We start from the raw sequence: 19,717 nt of genomic DNA on the forward strand, positions 1-19,717 counted from the left end.
ATGTCGTGTTTGTACTAGAATTTAATAAAGGAAATGTATGTAAATGTAAAATGCCACTAAAAGACATTAAAATGATTTACTTGTAAAGTAACAAATTTGCTAAATTCATGTATTTCTCAAATAAATATGTTCACAGATTTGACATTTGCGTGCCGACTTGTATGTACTGATGTAGTCAAAGTGTTTTTTGAAACATTAAAACAGCCCCGACGGGTCTCAGGCTTCATCCATGTGGAAACGTTTGGTGGGAAACAGAAATTGTCGGGCGACTGCACAGTCTGAATGGAGCGACTCATGTGGATGAAAGTCAGATGGACGAAGTGCTTTTCCTGCGAGGTGAAAGTTAACATGTGTTTTGATATTATTAGGTACATTCTTAGATGACAATGAGATCTGTATACTTATTTTGCATTAATTAGTCTACACATATTATAGTAAGCTTTTACTCTGAGAAACAGCAGTTTAACACATTGCTCGAGGGCTCTTTAACAGCATTGGTACCATTGCCACTGCCCAAAGCAGGATTTACCATGACTTATATTTACAAAAGAAATTTGACTGTATTTAATGTAAATTAACTCGTAGTGATTAACCAACAGATGCCTTCACCGATTGTTTGTTTTACAACTGTTTTAGTTCACTCTCACTGTTCTCATATCCGTGTTTTTATAGTAGGCAACCGTTTTAAGAGAAAAAAACTTTAAAACCCAACTCTTTACTACCTGCCAAGCACCAAGGAGTAGGTGGAGACCAAAAACAGAGCTAAAAGTGAGAGAATATTGAACTTACATTCATCAGGTGGACACAAACAAGTCTCCAAAAGAATGATACTGTTGATCTGTGTCTGCTGGATGTGTCAATATGTAAATGTGTTTGCTATAAAGTTTAACATATAAACTTAAAAGATGTTGATGTCAGTGTTGTGTGCATAACTTCATTCTGCTGCCTGACAGTGGCCTTAAAAAATCTTTCATAACTTTATCATACTCTCCTGTTTTTTATAGCAACCACTAATACCAAAATTTGATGTTGCTAAAATGACATTTATACATTTAGTGGGTTTGTTACAGGAAAGGACTGTGTATTTTGCAAATAACTAACAACTATGATTCCCCCTGTGTCACATTGACAGCCGTCTGACAATTTGTTTTCCTAGATGAGGAGCTCTGGCACTGTGGGAACCAGTCACTGTTGTTGGTTTTACGAATTCCTCTCAACTAGTGTCTGACAGAGACGAGGAGGATGTGGAAAGCTGTGAATCATTTGTTTGTTTTAAACTCATCTAAAACTGGAAGCCATGTTCAAATAAAAGTTTATTATACCTTACTTTATTTGATAATTTGAAAGGAAAAACTGTTATCATGTCAAGACAGGAGAGGTACCAGTAAAGTTAAATTTCTTTCACAAAAAAAAAGGAATTCAAAGCTCATAGAACATTATAAATAAGATACACAGATTTCCTTTGAGAAGCCAATAATTGTCTCTGGAATAGGTAAAATAAAATCCAAATATTGATTCCTTATTCAGGAAAAGTTTGAGAATCTTGATGACCAATGACTGAAAAACAGATTGACTGCTTATTCTGACACGGATGGAGATTCCTCATGTCATGATTCAACTAACTATATTTCCCGTCTGAGAAACCTTCAGCAACTGCAAAATACTGTGTAAAATGAATCTTATGACAGCATGAGTATAATTGTTTTATATGTGCTCCTGGGACTGAATATTGACCTTACACTCCTGAGCTGATGCTTTTTTTTCCAAGTGTGAACATGTTAATAATATAACATTTGAATAAACATGTTTTTTGTATCAAAAAAGGAAATATGTATCATACAGTTTATGAACCACTGTATTCAGATCAGTAACTACAATTTTAATTCATATTACCAGCAAAATGTACTGACAGTAGAACTATTAAAAGTAAAAGGACCCCTTAAAGGGATGGTCCTCCTTCTCATAGTGCCATTTAATCATCTAGACTGTTGTGGTGCGAGTTTCCTGATGTTGGAGATACTGGCGGAAGAGATGTCTGCATTCTCTCCAATATAATATCTGTAGAGTATCTTGAGTAACAGGGTCAGGATTTCTTAAAGGAAACATTGTTTTTGAGTTTTTCAAATGTACTTTTTTTTTAGCATTTTTCAGCACCACAGGCCAAGTGCAAACTTTCCAGTTATATCAGAGAAGAAGGCAGACATCTCTACGGTTGATATTCCGCAATTTACACCGATACAAACTAAAATTAATAAAAAGCAGGACAGGTAAGAGGAAAAATATGTATTTTTAATTCAGGGGTCAATTGTGTCTTTAAGTTTATGTTTCTCGTGCTTTTGTTAACATAGCCTGGGTTAAGCGCATTCTAGCTGCCCAACCCGCTAGCTCCTAGCTGCTGCTCTGCACTGCTATCACAGGGCAGTTACATCTGATGATGCCGTCCTGACCCATGGAGTAGTTGTAGAAGTGCTTGACCTCCTGGTCCCCCTCATTTGAACACTTTTAGCTCTGTTAGCGGTATTTGCACTGTTAGCCATATTAGCAAGCCGCCAGCTCAGCCACCACCATGTTGAGAGCCGTTGAGAGTCAATAGAGATGTCTATGATTTAGCACCTCAAAGAAGAATGACTCCTGGGGGTTTATATAAGCATTGCTTAACTACCATTGATACCTTAAGATATTAATGGTACTTTAATGTGTTAACTGGCCGAGGTAGTTTAAATATAACGATACACCATCATACACTGGTCGTTTTATGTAAAATCTAAAATTATTTCATCTGAAATGTAGTGAAGTACAAATATAAGTTGTATGAAACAGAAATACTAGCGTATAAGTACATTCAAATTGCATTGAAGCATTGTACTTGAGTTAACATACTTCCACCCCAGATGTGTAGTGACTTACTGTGGAGGCCGCCTGGTGGTAGTTGTGGTCCGCCGCTCCAGCAGATGTCGCTTTCTCTCCGGCTTGGCTTTGGATGAGCCGCCCTGATAAATTAGGGAGAAAAAGCGTGAGAGATGTCTGCCTGATGGAATGTCCATACTTGAAGTTCTCAGAGTTTCGTTTCCAGAGTGAATAACGGGTCTGAAACAAATAGGCAGCAATTTGAAAACCTTTAAATCATTTCAGCGGCCAAGTAAGAAGCGTGATGCTTTTTTAATTCCTCCCACCAATGACAGCAGCGTTTGTTTGCAAGATAAACCATAATTTGTTCTTCTGCAACTGTGCGTTATTTTAAGATGCCTGGGGAGTTTGTGCGTAAAAGTGCGCGCTCCTCCGTTGCGCACCACGCTGGCTTCCCGTACTATCCTCATCTTTATCTTCATCAGATCTAGAGCTGAGAGGCAGCAGCAGCAGCAGCAGCGGTTCAGCCGTCACACCATCCGAAAATGGCTGAGCTCCGACCCGCCCGGAGGAGCTCCACCAGTCCGCCTCTTACGGGGTTGATGTGCGTTTTGTTGCTCGTTTTCGTCTTTGTCGCCTCCGCAAGTCGTGATGTTGGAAACAACGAGACGAGGAGAAATGCAGCCGGAGAGACGCAAGAGGACACCCATCATCAAACTAACTCCACTGCCCACAAAAAGGCTTTCCCCGTCCTCTCAGTCAACTACGACTACGTCAGAAAGCCCTTTGAGATCTCCCTGTGGATCCTCCTGGGCCTGCTCATGAAACTTGGTGAGTGACACATGTGACACACATCAGAGAGGGATTTCCGGCTGTCAGAATAATCACATACCCCCACCTCTGGCATTAGTGGGGGGCTGGATTATCATGAAATGAAGGGTGCTCGTTACAAATGTTACAAAACTGGCTCAGATTTTAGGTTTATTTGTGTAACAAAATATCATGAGGTTCAATAGAGAAGAGGGAGAAGATGTAATAAAAACATCAGACAAAATTGAATACAGTTATCATACACCAAAACATGAACATCATCTCCTAAGGATTTATTTAAAGGTATGAAGTGACATTTTACAGCTTGGTAACAGACATGTTTTTGTTAAATTAGTAGAATATTGTATGGGGTTTGGTGTGAGTATGTTTACATTAAGTGATCTTGGCAGCTAAAAATGTATCACATTAGTTACTGAACAAAACTCAGACGCTTTTTAATCCCACAGATTACTGCAGTTATTCATTGTGTTGTCGAAGGTTGTACCAAACTCCATTTAAAAAATTGACAATAATTCAATTTTGTCCTATATGTATGTGCGTGTGTGTGTGTGTGTGTGTGTATATATGTATATATGTGTGTGTATGTATATCTGTATATATAGACATGTGCAAAAATATCCAAACAGATAGTTATTGATTGTAATTCAAAACACCACTATTTATCAAACATCTAAAATACATAACAAGCAACGTCCGGTACCACACATTTACAACAACATTATATGTCATTTCAGTTTGCATTTTTATATGAAGGATTTCATATATATATATAGTACTCCGATAAGAAGTGCTGCAGTTTCTTCCGATTCCTAATCTTTCTTGAAGGAACTGGTTCATTTAAACATTTCATATGTGAACAACCCGCTCAGTCCATCCATATTTACAAAATCAAAAAATGTATCACCACGTGTTTTGACCAAGAGCCAATAGTGGGGGAAAAAAAAGCTACAACAATCAGATGCAGCGAAAATACAACAAGCTTTATAGACAAAAAATAATATTGGTCTTTCTTGTTTGAAGTCTGGTTGCAGTGTTTCGTATCTGCCTTAGTAAGCCTAGACTCATTTCAGGCAGATCAGTGACTTGCTAAGAGTTTTTCAACAGACTGTTTCAGTTATGTTTCCATGTCACACAAACTTATTTTAGAACAACCCTGATGGTGTGAGCGTCTGTCTGTCTGTCTGTCTGTCTGTCTGTCTGTCTGTCTGTCTGTCTGTCTGTCTGTCTGTCTGTCTGTCTGTAGGCAAAGCAAATGTTAGGGATTAGAGTTTAAATTCAGCCCTGGCAAGAGGTTTCATAGCAGTTGTTCAGGCTAATTGGAGGGATTAAATGTATCTCTGTGGAGATTTATAATAAGTCATCGCTCGCCTCTGAACTTTAGCTCTGAAACAACACTCCTAATATGTTGAGAGGATAAACTCTGAACACTACAGGCAATTGATTCACTCAGTTCTTTTTTCTTATGGTCTTTTTTACTCAATTACTTCATCATATATTATTATTATTATTATTATTATTATTATTATTATTATTATTATCTAGTATTCATGTAATGTTATATTTTATGTTGTTCTATTTTTACAGTGATCCCACCCACCCATGACATTTTTGACCAGTCGCCAACCAGCCTATTTAAGAAATTGACAATATGCCACATTTTACCTATTCCTTTAATTGTTGAGGTAACTTTTGTGTGAATTCTATCTACGTCATGGTGTAATTCTTCCTTTCAACACTTTCAACAGAAACTGTTGCCGAACAAATAAACTACTTAAGAAAGTTTCAGAAACAAAGCTGAAGACAGGATGTGAAATCCGAGCACATGTAGTTGGTGTCCTCGGCGTGGACACAGCCCTTACTACAGTGAGGTTGGTTTCTTCCACTGGACAGTCTAAATACATATAATGATGCATTTAGACTTTTATTATGGTATTATGCCACCAGACCACCATGTTGAGTGTGTAAACACTGTGGTAGTGGTTATTCAGATTAGCTGAGGGAATCTCTCCTGCGGTTTGTCGCTGGCTGGGAGAAGCACTGTGGCATCTTATCTGCTCCCTCCAGCTGTTGTCCACGAGGGCCTGTCCAACTTCCTGTTCTAATGCACTGCTCGATAACAAGCAGCCCAGTGTGCAGAGTCAGAGAAGAGGGGGGGGAGTGACGGCAGCACACGGGAACACTGACCGCATATAACGGCACAGAAAAACGTTGGTGACAGCAGCCTCGACCCCGAGGTCACATGACCGGGAGGCTGAATGTCAAGGCATCATTCAGCTGAGAGACAAACGGGCCAAATATGAAACTAAAAGGAACAGTGACAAAGTTCTGTTCAGCATCAATCGACTGTATCAGCCCTTTATTAAACCCTTAAACAACGCTGGTGGTATGTTACAAAATGGGAGATTTTCTGCTCCTTGCTGTTTAATAATCATTTTAAATACAATCTATTTGTGTTTTAGAACTGATGTTTGTACAAAACAAGGCATATCAAGACGTTAACTTGGGCTCTTGGGACTTGTGATGGTCATTTTTCATTATTTTCTGACATTTTATAGACTGCTGGATAAATCGAAAACAGACGAATCAACAATGAAAATGGTCACTAATTGCCGTCCATGATTTCTCATTTCAGTAACATCCAATAAGGGCCAATAGTGAAGAGCTCACAATTTAATTCACATTAAATACATAACATTTATCCCACTCAGATATCTCCGTTCAGCCGCTTTCTTCGTTTGCAACGTGTTTCATATTTCATGAGGACGTTGCAGTCAACTACAGCTGAGTGGATCTTGTTTTTTACAGTCACCCCAAGAGGCTGCTCTCATGCACACAGTGATGTATCACTAAATGTGGATTCTAGTAATGTACTGTATGTGTGCAATGTCTGTTTATGTCCTGCAGTTTGCAGTGAATGTTACATCCTGTTGTACCATATTTATTTACCATTACCACTACTAAAGTTATGAAACATGTTCTTTTGCATTTATTTAGTCTTTATTAAGGATTACAATTTGTCAGAGCCCAAGGTTACGTGTTCACACTGCCTGTTTTGTCCAAAATACTGATGCTGGAGCCAGATCATTTTTTGTCTTTTTTATTTATTAATGTATCAGCACATTTGAAAAATAACTGTCCCGTGATTCATCCTCATTTTTTTTTAATATGGAATACAGTATTTAATAACATGTAGAAGTATTGTAATATAGGAAACTGACTGGATTTGAAACACAAAAAGAACCTGACCCAGAACCAGACACACAATCACAGAAAATGTATGATAAAAAAGATTTACTAACAACATTGGCAAGTGCAGACACCTAAGGTTGATGGAGAGGTTGTAAACAAAAATCAGTGCCAGTGTCATTCAGGGATTAGAGATAATATCTTACAAGAGAGCAGCAGTCACAAATAGGAGATGAGAGCTACTCTTTTCTGAGTTATAACATTACAGAATGTATAGGAAGCAGATTATTTACCATGAACGATGATTTATTCATCCAGATGCTGACAGGCAACTCTTATCCAGCTTAAGAAAACTCCTGAGATCTCTTGAATTTAAGAGCATTTAAAGAAATGTGATGAATAGGTTTAGCTTTGAGAGATGATTAAAAGAGAACGATTTTGTCTTTTTCTTTTAGTTTTTATGAGTAAAAAGTTTCTCTCTCTGCAGGTTTTCACATTATCCCCAGAGTGTCCAACGTCGTCCCAGAGAGCTGCCTGCTGATCGGCGTTGGTCTTCTGGTGGGCGGCATCATCAGAGCCATCAGAGAGGAGGCCCCCGTCCTCGACACGAAGCTGTTCTTCCACTACCTGCTGCCTCCCATCATCCTCGATGCCGGCTACTTTCTGCCCATCCGGGCCTTCACGGAGAACATGGGCACCATCCTGGTGTTTGCGGTGGTGGGGACCCTGTGGAACGCCTTTTTCATCGGCGGGATGATCTACGGTGTGTGTCTGATTGAAGGGGCCCAGCTGGCCAGCATGGACCTGCTGTCCTGCCTGCTGTTCGGCACAATCGTCTCAGCCGTGGACCCCGTGGCCGTCCTGGCCGTGTTCGAGGAGATCCACATCAACGAGCTGCTGTACATCCTCGTGTTCGGGGAGTCGCTGCTTAACGACGCCGTCACTGTGGTGAGTGAAGGGAGGTCCGGAGGGGCTGGTACTGGTACTTGTACTTATACTTTTATTTCCACTTATGTATCTTACAGCTGGAGTTGCTGGTTACAATTTAAATTGGGATTTTACATAAAAAAACACTTTATGATCTTATAAAATACAACACATGGTTAAATATTTCACTCACGTCCTTATTTTGTCTGTTCAGTGACTTTCAGAAGATCAGATCAGCCCTTTTCACAGCCAATTGCTGATAATATGGAGCAAACCATGATATATTATATATTTTACATTTGATTTACAAATAGAATACGATAAATGTTTAAATACATTTATCTATGAATCCAAAACAATTTATGTACGTATTTGTAATCGTGAAATACACAGTATCCTACTTATCTTATAGGAAATAGAAATGCAGGCTGCCTTTAGTTGATGAAATAACACTTGCTGTAATAATATTATCAAGATTATTTAAAGTAAGTGGTACGTTTGAGAAAGAAAGAAAGAAAGAAAGAAAGAAAGAAAGAAAGGAGGGAGGTAGGAAGAATGAAAGGAAAGACAGGAGGATGGACAGAAGGATGTGAGGAAGGAAGGAAAGAACAAAGACGGGAGGAATGTAGGAATAAAAGAAAGAAGTAAGGAAGAAATGAATAAACTAAAGAGGGAAGGAAGGCAGGGAGGGAGAAAGTGAGGAAGGGTGGAAGTAAAGAAGGTAGGAATGAACAAAGAAGGGAGAATGGAAAGAAGACAGGGAGGAATCAAAGAAGGAAGGAAGGAATGAAAGAAGCGAGGAAGTGAGTGATTAAGGACGGTAGGAAAGAAAGAGAATGAATGAAAGAAGAAGAGAACATGGCCCCTTTCACTAAAATACCAAGTACAAGGTTGAGAGCCATAAAGACATTTTATCTTGAATAGAACACTCAGTAAATGTGTTTTCCTCTCTGCTCAGGTTCTCTATCACCTGTTCAAGGAGTTTTCTCTCGCGGGAACGGTGACGATGGCCGACGCCTCCCTCGGCATTGTCTGTTTCTTTGTGGTTTCACTGGGAGGCATCATGGTGGGAGCCATCTACGGCCTCCTGGGGGCCTTCACCTCCCGCTTCACCTCGCACACCCGAGTCATCGAGCCCCTGTTTGTTTTCCTCTACAGCTACATGGCTTACCTCTCCGCTGAGGTCTTCCACCTGTCAGGCATCATGTCGTGAGTGATCAAAGCTTCACATAAGAGTGTGATAATCCCCTCCTGTATGTGCAAGATTGTTAATATTCTTCACTAAAAAACGTTTAACCACTCGATCCTTGTTTTCCTCTGAAAAGAATAGTTTGACATTTACACTTATTCACAGAGTGAGATATTAAGAGGGAGATCTAAAGCTGCAGCCTGTTAGCTTAGTTTAGCATAAAGACTAGAAGCAGGGGAGAACGGGTGGTAAGATAACATAACATAATCCTTTATTAGTCCCGCAGCGGGGAAATTTGCAGGATTACAGCAGCAGAGAGGATAGTGCAAAAAAGAGACATAAGTAAAAAACAAGATCAAAACAAGTATTGAAAATAAGTAATTACACAGTAAAGAATATTAAATAAGTAAGTTAAAAAAAGTAATAAATCCACAATAACTAAAATATTATAAAATATCATATATACAGATAGAATAATTATTGTATAATTGACTAACTAAAAGGTTAAAGGTGCTGTCTGTAGGATTTGGCATCTAGAGGTTAGGTTAGATTGCAAACAACTGCAACACGTGTGTGCCAAGTGTGTAGGCGATCTACAGTAGTTTAAGTGAAACTACAAATGGCCCTGTGTAGAGCCAGTGTTTAATTTGTCCGTTCTAGGCTACTGTAAAAAACATGGGAACCGACTCAGTGACCTGCTCCCTATGTAGATATAGGCGGCTCATTCTAAGCTAACAAAAGCACGACGATTCTTCTTTCCAGTTGATTATACACTCAAGAAAACATACCAGCACACAATTCTCACAAAACCACAATGTGTCGTTTTTAAAAACAACCCTTTTTTTACTCTGGAGAGAGCCAGGGTCACTGCTCCCCCTTTGTTTACATTCTTTATGCTAAGCTAAGCTAACCTCACTGACTTCATGTTTAGTTTGGTTTAGTTTATTTGGTATGGACGTCACAGTAGCATCAGAATTGTAAAATACATTTGTGCACTGCTTTTAGTGTTTGTACCAAAACGCTGAATTTACAGCAGCTGTAAAGGAGGGTTTAGAAAAATTCTAAATAACTGTTCAAATGGAAAAATAAAATGAAATACATCCACAAAAACATCCACAGGAAACAAAATACAACGTGTCCATGGAGGTATGAAAACTATTTATTTTCCCTTTTAGCCATGATTTAATACCTTTAACGTGTGCAGCATCTTTTATTTATTTGGTAGACAGTTCCATCATTTTGCTCCTTTAACAGAGAAGACTGATTATCCTAAAGAGGTTTTTGCGTAATGCAATGCAACAGTGTGTTGACTCAACGGGTGTGCTGGCGTTGAATTCATTAAGCAGGGAAGGAGCACGGCCGTGTAGGCGTTTAAATATAAGCATTATGTTGGAAAAGCTCATGAAGCTTTCAAAGCTGAACATAATGTTGTTATTGTCTGGTTATCCAGTGATATGGTTTTGTAGTTGACTGGGAGGATTGTGACACAAACATAGGAGTGGTATCCATCTTCTCATCTAACTCTCAGCAATAAAAAGGGTGACAAGCATAGAATTCTCAATATTTTGCTTTATCAGCTCTTTAAGGTGGAGAAGTGATCACAGTTTACATTGTGCTTCTTAAAAGTTGTACTTTTTAGTAGGAATATTTTTTCAACCAGCTTTAAACCTTTCAGAAACTAACTGGTTGACCTCACCCTGATTTGTTTGTGATGCTCTCTGTATGTCCTTCCTGTCCCAAACAGGTTGATATCATGCGGCGTGATAATGCGTCCATACGTTGAGGCAAATGTCTCCCACAAGTCGTACACCACCATCAAGTACTTCCTGAAGATGTGGAGCAGCGTGAGCGAGACGCTTATCTTCATCTTCCTCGGTGTTTCCACAGTGGCCGGTCCTCACGCCTGGAACTGGACCTTCGTCATTTTCACCGTGGTCATCTGTCTGGTGTCGAGAGTGCTGGGTGAGTAGAGGAAAACACAGTCAGATAGGGACTTGTGTTTCAGTTAACTGGATGACCCAAACAAAAAAATATTTTGTTAATTAACTCAGATTTCAGTGTCTTCACTACTGAAAGAAAAAAAATTATTCTTATCAATAATTAAATATGTTACTGTAATCTTCTTTATAAACTGCATTATGTTCGTTTCTTTGTGCTTTACAGGAGTCATTGGCCTCACGTACATCATCAATAAATTCCGCATCGTGAAGTTGTCCAAAAAGGACCAGTTCATCCTGGCCTACGGTGGCTTGCGAGGAGCCATCGCCTTCTCACTGGGGTTCCTGCTGACCGACAACGAGTTGAAGAGCATGTTCCTCACAGCCATCATCACCGTCATCTTCTTCACCGTCTTTGTGCAGGTGCGACATTTGTGTTTCTGTGTTGTATTTAGCATAACGTTACTTGTAGAAAAATGTTGAACAGAGCAACCAGGAATTTGGTTTATTCTTTCTTTCTTTGTAATAATTCAGGTTTTTTACCTCCATTACAAGTAATGGGTAATCTTTATTGATCTCTCTCGGCCACTAACTTTCATGATTTATACTTAAAAAGAGGAAGTTGCATTCCAACTTCCTCTTTTTAAGTATAAATCATGAAAACAAAGTTATTTGAAAAAGAATGTATTGTGTTCCACATTTTTAATTTTATCTATTTATTTATCAATAGGTAAAAGTCCTTAGTGTCTTGGTGAATATGAGTGAATGTCTAAGGAAGACTGTTTATGAGGAAGATGTACATATTAACACATGAATACCCAGTCTGACATATGTTCACATTAATAATTGATAAAAGTTTGTATTTGCATCTCTTAGCAAAACTTATCTCTGGATTAGGAAAGTTGTATTGATATATGTGGGACAGGAAGTATTACGATACATAACCTGAGGATAAATGGAATTATATAGAACACAAACTTGACCTCACTTCCTGTTTCTGTTTCCAGGGAATGACAATCAGGCCTCTGGTGGACCTTCTGGCCGTGAAGAGGAAGAAGGAGAGCAAAGGGTCAATTAATGAGGAGATTCACACACAGGTGGGATCAATGATAAATCACAAGAGCTTACGACATGCAATATACGGAACATTAAACTTGTCCTTTTAAATCCCATTTGTTGGGTTTTGTTCATTATTAAGATACTTCATGCAGCAAATCAACAGCATATTAAAACTAATTTTGTCTCCAGTTCCTGGATCATCTCCTCACGGGAATCGAAGACGTCTGTGGTCATTACGGACATCATCACTGGAAAGACAAGTAGGAAATTTTTTTTTTTTTTAAATCCAGAAATGTCGCTTTTGTCCATGTGTAATCTTTAAATGATGAGTCGAGTTATGGAGATGTAAAATAGATAAATTATCGTAGAAGGGAATCAACTAAATGGCTAAAAAATCCACCTGAAGGGCACTTTCTCTCACGCTGCTGTTGCAAAGGTTCAATGCTTCAGAGATACCGGGAGTTGTTTTGCCAAATTAGAAACACTCTGTTGTTGTTGTTGTTGTTGTTGTTGTTGTTGTTGTTGTTGTTGTTGTTGACGATGATTAAAGCCTCTATCAGCGTGCAAACACAATGCTTTCTCTGCTGTCCTCAGGCTGAACCGCTTCAACAAAACCTACGTGAAGAGGTGGCTGATCGCGGGCGAGCGCTCCACCGAGCCTCAGCTCATCTCCTTCTACAATAAGATGGAGATGAAACAGGCCATCATGCTGGTGGAGAGTGGGAGCGCCGCCAAGCTGCCCTCACTCGTGTCCTCCGTCTCCATGCAGTAAGCCTCCGTCGTTAGAGGACCGATTGGGTTTCTCCAATCAGTCCTCAGGTCGAATACTAGAAATGGTTCTATCAGAGAAACAGTCCCAGTGAAAAGTGTTGACAGACCTGACTAACAAGGATATTTATTCTAGAGAGAGACACTGGTGTCACTGTATTCAGTTGGTTGGAAAACTTCTCAGATCTGACTATCTGCATGGTTAAATACCGCTGGGGTCACGTAACAAAAATACATGCATTCATGTATGTTTTTTTTGTTTTTTACGTCGAACTGACCCTTTGAACAATATTTATATGTTATCCAAATATCCTCTGACATAAAATGTTACTTTAACTCAGCACATTGCACATATTATTTTTACTTTATACGGTTTCTCACTATGTTTCAAACACTGTACAGCTCCTTATGAAATGATATACAGATATATGATGAATCTTTTTATTTATCATTCTTGACTTTTGTAGTACTGTTTTTTTTTGTTTTCTCAAGATATTTATTGTTAAGCACCAAAATACTAAGCAAATTCCTTTTAATGTAAAAATTTACTTGGCAAAAAATCTTATTCTGAATAGAATGATTTTTGACTGGAGTACTATTTTATTTACTGCAGTGAATACAAAAACATTGCATGAGCAAAAAGAAAACGTGCAGACTTTCGGCCATAATATAGATCAGCAGTTCCCAAACTTGAGGTCGGGATCTGTCAAAAAACATTTATGCTTCACAAACAAAATGTATTTCTTTATGGTTTCCTTTTCCTTTTGAATAACTTCATAAGTTTACCCCTAAAAAGTATAAAAGTACGGCCTCACAAACCGACAATAAGGTTATAAACCAATAGATGCACATTGCGGCAATTCTGTTAAGCCCCCAAAGTGTATTGTTTTAAGTAGTGATAAAATGGGATGTGTGACTCCACAGAAACATTCAGCCTAAAGGGCCGGCAAGAGGACGGGCGATCCCGAGCATCTCAAAGAGTCGTGAGCAGGAGATCAGAAAGATTCTGCGAGCCAACCTGCAGAATACCAGACAGAGGGTAGGAAACGTATCATATCAAATCATATTAATGGGTTGTCACAAAGTAAGTATTTCTGATGCTGTCCTCCATGTTTTTTTCTTCTCAGCTTCGCTCGTACAGCAGACACGACCTGTTCATGGACCAGTTTGAGGACAACGTTAGTGAAGTCCGCTTCAGGAAGCAGCGGGTGGAGATGGAGAGGAGGGTGAGTTTAACACCACCTTTGATTCTGTTTGTGAGTGTTTGAACTGTGGAAATACAAGAAAATAGATTGTCTGTTTCTAGAATTAGCTGCTGCATGTGACCCTATTCATAGATGTAGTTAATGATCCTTCATCCATTCTTTAAACCCTATTTATGGTTTAAAGAATGTAATCATTTTGTAATCCCATTATCTGTGGTATTAACTAACTGAACCCAAATGTCTGTTTGTTGGTTTGTCCTACAATTCAGTTAGAATGAATGAAGTAAAACTAAATGTCAGTTCAGTTTAATTTATCATGTCGTTTTATGTCTTTTAATTAAAGTTTCTGATTACTGGTTGGTATTAAGATATGAGATGAAGTCAGTCCTGACAAACATTTGTTACTTTTTCACAGATGAGTCACTACCTCACAGTTCCTGCAAATCGCCAGGAAACAACGCCAGTGAGAAAAGTCTGCTTTGAACCAGGTCAGAATTTATCTTATCACATGATAAAAAGGTTCACAAAACCTCAATGAATCGGACGATGCAAGGTAGTGGCACCTCGCCCGGAAAAGGGAAACCGGGGCACCCTCCTGGAGCCAGACCCGGTAGGGGAGCTCGCCGGCGAGCGTCTGGTGGCCGGGCCTTGGCACATGGGGCCCGGCCGGGCCCAGCCCGAAAAAGCTACATCGTGCTGCCACCCTGTGGGCCCACCACCCGCAGGGATAGGCATTGGGGTCGGGTGCAATGTGAGCTGGGCGGCAGGCTGGGGCGGGAACCTGGGCGTGCTGACCCCCGGCATCACAGACTAACTCTAGGGACGTGGAATGTCACCTCTCTGGCGGGGAAGGAACCGGAGCTGGTGCGGGAGGTGGAACGCTACCAACTAGATATAGTTGGGCTCACCTCCACGCATAGCACCGGTTCTGGAACCAAACTCCTGGAGAGGGGCTGGACTTTTTCCTTTTCCGGAGTTGCCCAGGGTGAGAGGCGCCGGGCGGGTGTGGGGATACTCACAAGCCCCCGGCTGAGCGCCGCTGTTCTGGAGTTCTCCCCGGAGAACGAGAGGGGACTCCATAGTTCGCCTCTCTGCGACTGGGAATCGCAGGAGGAAAGTCTCTGACTGTTGTTTGTGCCTATGCACCAAACGGCAGTTCGGAGTACGCAGCCTTCTTGGAGTCCTTGGGTGGTGTTCTGGAAAGGGCGCCGACTGGGGACTCCATAGTTCTTCTGGGAGACTTCAACGCTCACGTGGGTAACAATGGAGAAACCTGGAGGGGTGTGATTGGGAGGAACGGCCTGCCCGATCTGAACCCGAGTGGTGCTTTGTTGTTGGACTTCTGTGCTAGTCATGGACTGTCCATAACAAACACCATGTTTGAGCATAGGGAGGTTCATAAGTGTACTTGGTACCAGAACACCCTAGGCCAAAGGTCTATGATCGACTTTGTAGTTGTGTCATCAGACCTGCGGCAGTATGTCTTGGACACTCGGGTGAAGAGAGGAGCAGAGCTGTCAACTGATCACCACCTGGTGGTGAGTTGGATCAGGTGGCGGGGGAGGCTGCCGGACAGACCCGGTAAACCCAAACGTGTAGTGAGGGTGAACTGGGAACGTCTGGCTGAGGATCCTGTCCGCAAGGTCTTCAACTCCCACCTCCGGAATAATTTCTCGTGCATCCCGGGGAGGCTGGGGACATGGAATCCGAGTGGGCCATGTTCAAATCCTCCATTGTGGAAGCTGCTGCTAGGAGTTGTGGTCGGAAGACGAACGGTGCCTGTCGTGGCGGCAATCCAAGAACCCGCTGGTGGACACCAGCGGTGAAGGAGGCCGTCAAGCTGAAGAAGGAGGCCTTTCGGGCTTGGTTGGCCGAGGGGTCTCCTGAATCAGCAGGCAGGTACCGGTTGGCCAGAAGGGCTGCAGCTGCGGCGGTTGCTGAGGCAAAACCCGGGTGTGGGAGGAGTTCGGCGAGGCCATGGAGGAGGACTTTCGAATGGCCTCAAGGAAGTTCTGGCAAACCGTGAGACGACTCAGAAAGGGGAAACAGGGCTTTTCTCAGGCTGTGCTCAGCAGGGGGGGAGAACTGCAGACCCGGACTGGGGATATTGTCGAGCGGTGGAAAGAACACTTTGAGGAACTCCTGAACCCGACCAACACGTCCTCTGTGGAAGAGGCAGAGTCTGAAGACTCAGGGGAAGACTCGTCCATATGCCTGGCGGAGGTCGTTGAGGTAGTTAAAAAGCTCTTCAGTGGCAAAGCGCCAGGAGTGGATGAGATTCGACCGGAGATGCTAAAGGCTCTGGACATTGTTGGGCTGTCTTGGTTGACACGTCTCTTCACTGTCGCGTGGAAGTCGGGTACAGTGCCTGTGGAGTGGCAGACCGGGGTGGTGGTTCCCATTTTCAAAAGGGGGACCGGAGAGTGTGCTCCAATTATAGGGGTATCACACTGCTCAGCCTCCCCGGGAAAGTTTACTCCAGGGTGCTGAAAAGGAGGCTCCGTCCGATTGTCGAACCTCAGATTCAGGAGGAGCAATGCGGATTCCGTCCTGGACGTGGAACAGCGGACCAACTCTTTACCCTTGCAGGTCTGTTGGAGGGTGCATGGGAGTTTGCTCATCCAGTCTACATGTGTTTTGTGGACTTGGAGAAGGCCTTCGACCATGTCCCTCGGGAGTCCTGTGGGGGGTACTGCGGGAATATGGGGTACCTGGTTCGTTACTACGAGCCATTCGGTCCTTGTATGACCAAAGTGAGAGCTGTGTCCGGATACTCGGCACAAAGTCGAGCTTGTTCCCAGTGCGTGTTGGCCTCCGCCAGGGCTGTCCCTTGTCACCAATCCTGTTTGTGATTTTCATGGACAGGATTTCAAGGCGCAGCCGGGGGGAGGAGAGTTTCCGGTTTGGGGACCTCAGAATCACATCCCTGCTTTTTGTGGATGATGTGGTTCTGTTGGCTTCTTCAGAACGTGACCTTGAGCACGCACTGGGGCGGTTCACAGCCGAGTGTGAAGCGGTCGGGGTGAGAGTCAGTACCTCCAAGTCTGAGGCCATGGTTCTCTTCCGGAAAACGGTGGATTGCACCCTCTGGGTTGGGAGTGAGTCACTGCCCCAAGCGAGGGAGTTCAAGTATCTCGGGATCTTATTCACGAGTGAGGGTAAAATGGAGCGGGAGATGGACAGGCGGTTCGGTGGAGCGTCAGCAGTGATGCGGGCGTTGTACCGGACCGTTTTGGTGAAGAAGGAGCTGAGCCGAAAGGCAAAGCTCTCGATTTACCAGTCCATCTACGTTCCAACCCTCACCTATGGTCATGAGCTTTGGGTAGTGACCGAAAGAATGAGATTGCGAATACAAGCGGCCAAAATGAGCTTCCTTCGTAGGGTGGCTGGGCTCAGCCTCAGAGATAGGGTGAGGAGCTCAGACATCCGGAGGGAGCTCGGAGTAGAGCCGCTGCTCCTTCGCGTCGAAAGGGGCCAGCTGAGGTGGCTCGGGCATCTGATCAGGATGCCTCCTGGACGCCTACCTTTAGAGGTTTTCCAGGCACGTCCAACTGGTAAGAGGCCCCGGGGTAGACCCAGAACACGCTGGAGAGATTATATATCTCGTCTGGCCTGGGAACGCCTCGGGGTTCCCCAGGAGGAGCTGGAAAGTGTTGCTGGGGAGAAGGACGTCTGGAGGACCCTCCTTAGCTTGCTGACCTGGCCCCGGATAAGCGGAAGGAAATGGATGGATGGATGGACATGATAAAAAGGTGTTCATGGAGAAATCAGCCTTTTCACCCAGCTTGAGAGTCACAGTGAAGCTAAATCTTCTTTACTTTTAATGTGTTTCTGGGTAAAAACAGTATGTTGGATGTGAAATCAAAAACAGTAGTAACAGTTATACTAATAGTTTACAACTAATTTTGCATGATGACATAATAACTAAACCAATATTATACATGTATTTGATACAAATACACCTCAGTTGACAAGTAGCAGAGCAGTTGGCCATTACATTGTTTGTCCGGAGAGCGCTGAAAAGTTTTCAACTGCTACTCCACTATATATTTTTGTAGCAAATATCAGAGCTATATTTATGCTCTGAATCTTGTATAGTGCATCTTTGATAACTTTAAGTATCAAGGAGCATAAAATGGAAATACTTAAGTAAAGTACAAGTACCTCAAAACTGTACCTATGTTCAGTACTTTAGTAAATGTAGTTAAAGCAGTTAGACACTAACGCACATAAGAATCCCCACTTTTTCATGAATTTGCAGCTGCTTGTAAAGGATGTTAAAGCAATAATATGTCGCCGCTCTGTATCTGTATCCACCAGAACACCGGGTTTACACTTACGATGACAGCGAGAGCCCCCGAGGCCAGACGGCTCAAACGCGCCCCAGCCCCCCCGATGCCCTTAGTGTGTTGAACGAATCCCCCCAAGGCCCAATCAGAGCAGTGAGCTCAGGGCCAGAGAGCCGGACCAGGAGCAGGAAGAGCAGGACCAACTGAAACTATCACGCTGCCTTAGCGACCCCGGTCCAAAGCAGGAAGAGGATCTCTCATGAGGAGGCACATATCTACAGTTCTTGAAATCAGAGGATGGATCTCCTCATGTCATCTGTTGTATCAAATGAGTGGAGATCCCTGTTGTAGCAAACCTTGATATTTATGAAGATTTTCCAGAAGTTCATCCTTCATCCAGAGGATTTTTATCATGTAACATATTACCAAAGCATGCACCACTGGCCATTTGCCATTTCAGGATTAAATTACAGCCCGAAGTGAGTGTCAACATTTTTGTGTGTCTTAACAAGCAGACTTCAATCATATAGAACAAAAAATAAGACTGAGCACTTGTTTTAACAAGCTTGAAGCACCAAAGGGGTGTTCACCCTGAAAGCACAGTATGAAGAATCTATATGATGTGATATTGCTATTACACATATATCTTTAGCAACAAGGCGTTGCTGCATAGAAGTACCAAAGATGTGTTTGATGTAAGAAGCAGATGATGCCCTAATATTCAAAAATATTTGTTTCTCATTTTAAAAAAATATTAAAATGCTCAGATATCTATATTGGGATTGATCAGGCTGTCCTGTTGAACTAGAAAGCACATATTTGTTGTTCCGAGAATATTAAATAACTTAAAAGTCAAGATGAATTTGTAACAAATATTGTTTGATCGCTTTTAACATTGCTTCATGACTGATCGGTGTTTTCTCAGGGACCGCGACATGACAGTATTAACAGACGGAATCTGCAGAAGGAAAATTGGTGTTTCTGTCCAGAATGTGCTCCACTCGTCTCTATTTATAGCGTGACTGTTGTGAGCTTCTGTAACATTCCAGAAGTAATGGAGTTTGTCAAATGTTTTGTTGTGTGACGCTGCTCTACATATCTGTGTTCCTGGTAACTGAGCATGCTTCGAGGTTAAAGAGGTGAATCACCTTTTCATAGCTGCACTGGACTGCCTAAGCTTCTGCTGCCTGCACATGTTTGCCTTAAAACGTATTGCTTTCTGTGTTTTATCCAGTTGAATATTTTTCTATTTTGAAAAAAGAAAGTCATAAACATTGTCAAGCAAAGGAGAGCTTTAATTCCTGTGTGAAATAAAGATTATGTCATTGCTTAAGTGTGATTTTGTTGGATTTTTTTGAAGAAGAAACACCCATGAAAGCATTTTAACATGCATTCTCCTTGGTATCTGGTGTCATATTTCATCAGAACGTTACTTCATATCTGTTGTTCAGCCCATCCTGGCTCTCACTGGAAATCCCA

General features: G+C 41.9%; 1 protein-coding gene across 1 annotated transcript; it reads left to right on the top strand.

The window, feature by feature from the left end:
• Positions 1–3,054: 3,054 nt before the first annotated feature.
• On the top strand, positions 3,055–19,661 carry LOC129096760 (Na(+)/H(+) exchanger beta-like). The gene is given in 14 exon segments (XM_054605394.1): positions 3,055–3,139; positions 3,333–3,678; positions 7,352–7,812; positions 8,750–9,000; positions 10,725–10,942; positions 11,144–11,340; positions 11,925–12,014; positions 12,166–12,236; positions 12,571–12,744; positions 13,669–13,783; positions 13,872–13,970; positions 14,365–14,437; positions 18,270–18,368; positions 18,371–19,661. Coding segments are annotated over 13 exon segments (2,265 nt in total). The 5' UTR covers positions 3,055–3,139; positions 3,333–3,392; the 3' UTR covers positions 18,502–19,661.
• Positions 19,662–19,717: the final 56 nt, after the last annotated feature.

Source organism: Anoplopoma fimbria, chromosome 10, assembly GCF_027596085.1.
Source record: "Anoplopoma fimbria isolate UVic2021 breed Golden Eagle Sablefish chromosome 10, Afim_UVic_2022, whole genome shotgun sequence".
Lineage (NCBI taxonomy): Eukaryota > Metazoa > Chordata > Actinopteri > Perciformes > Anoplopomatidae > Anoplopoma > Anoplopoma fimbria.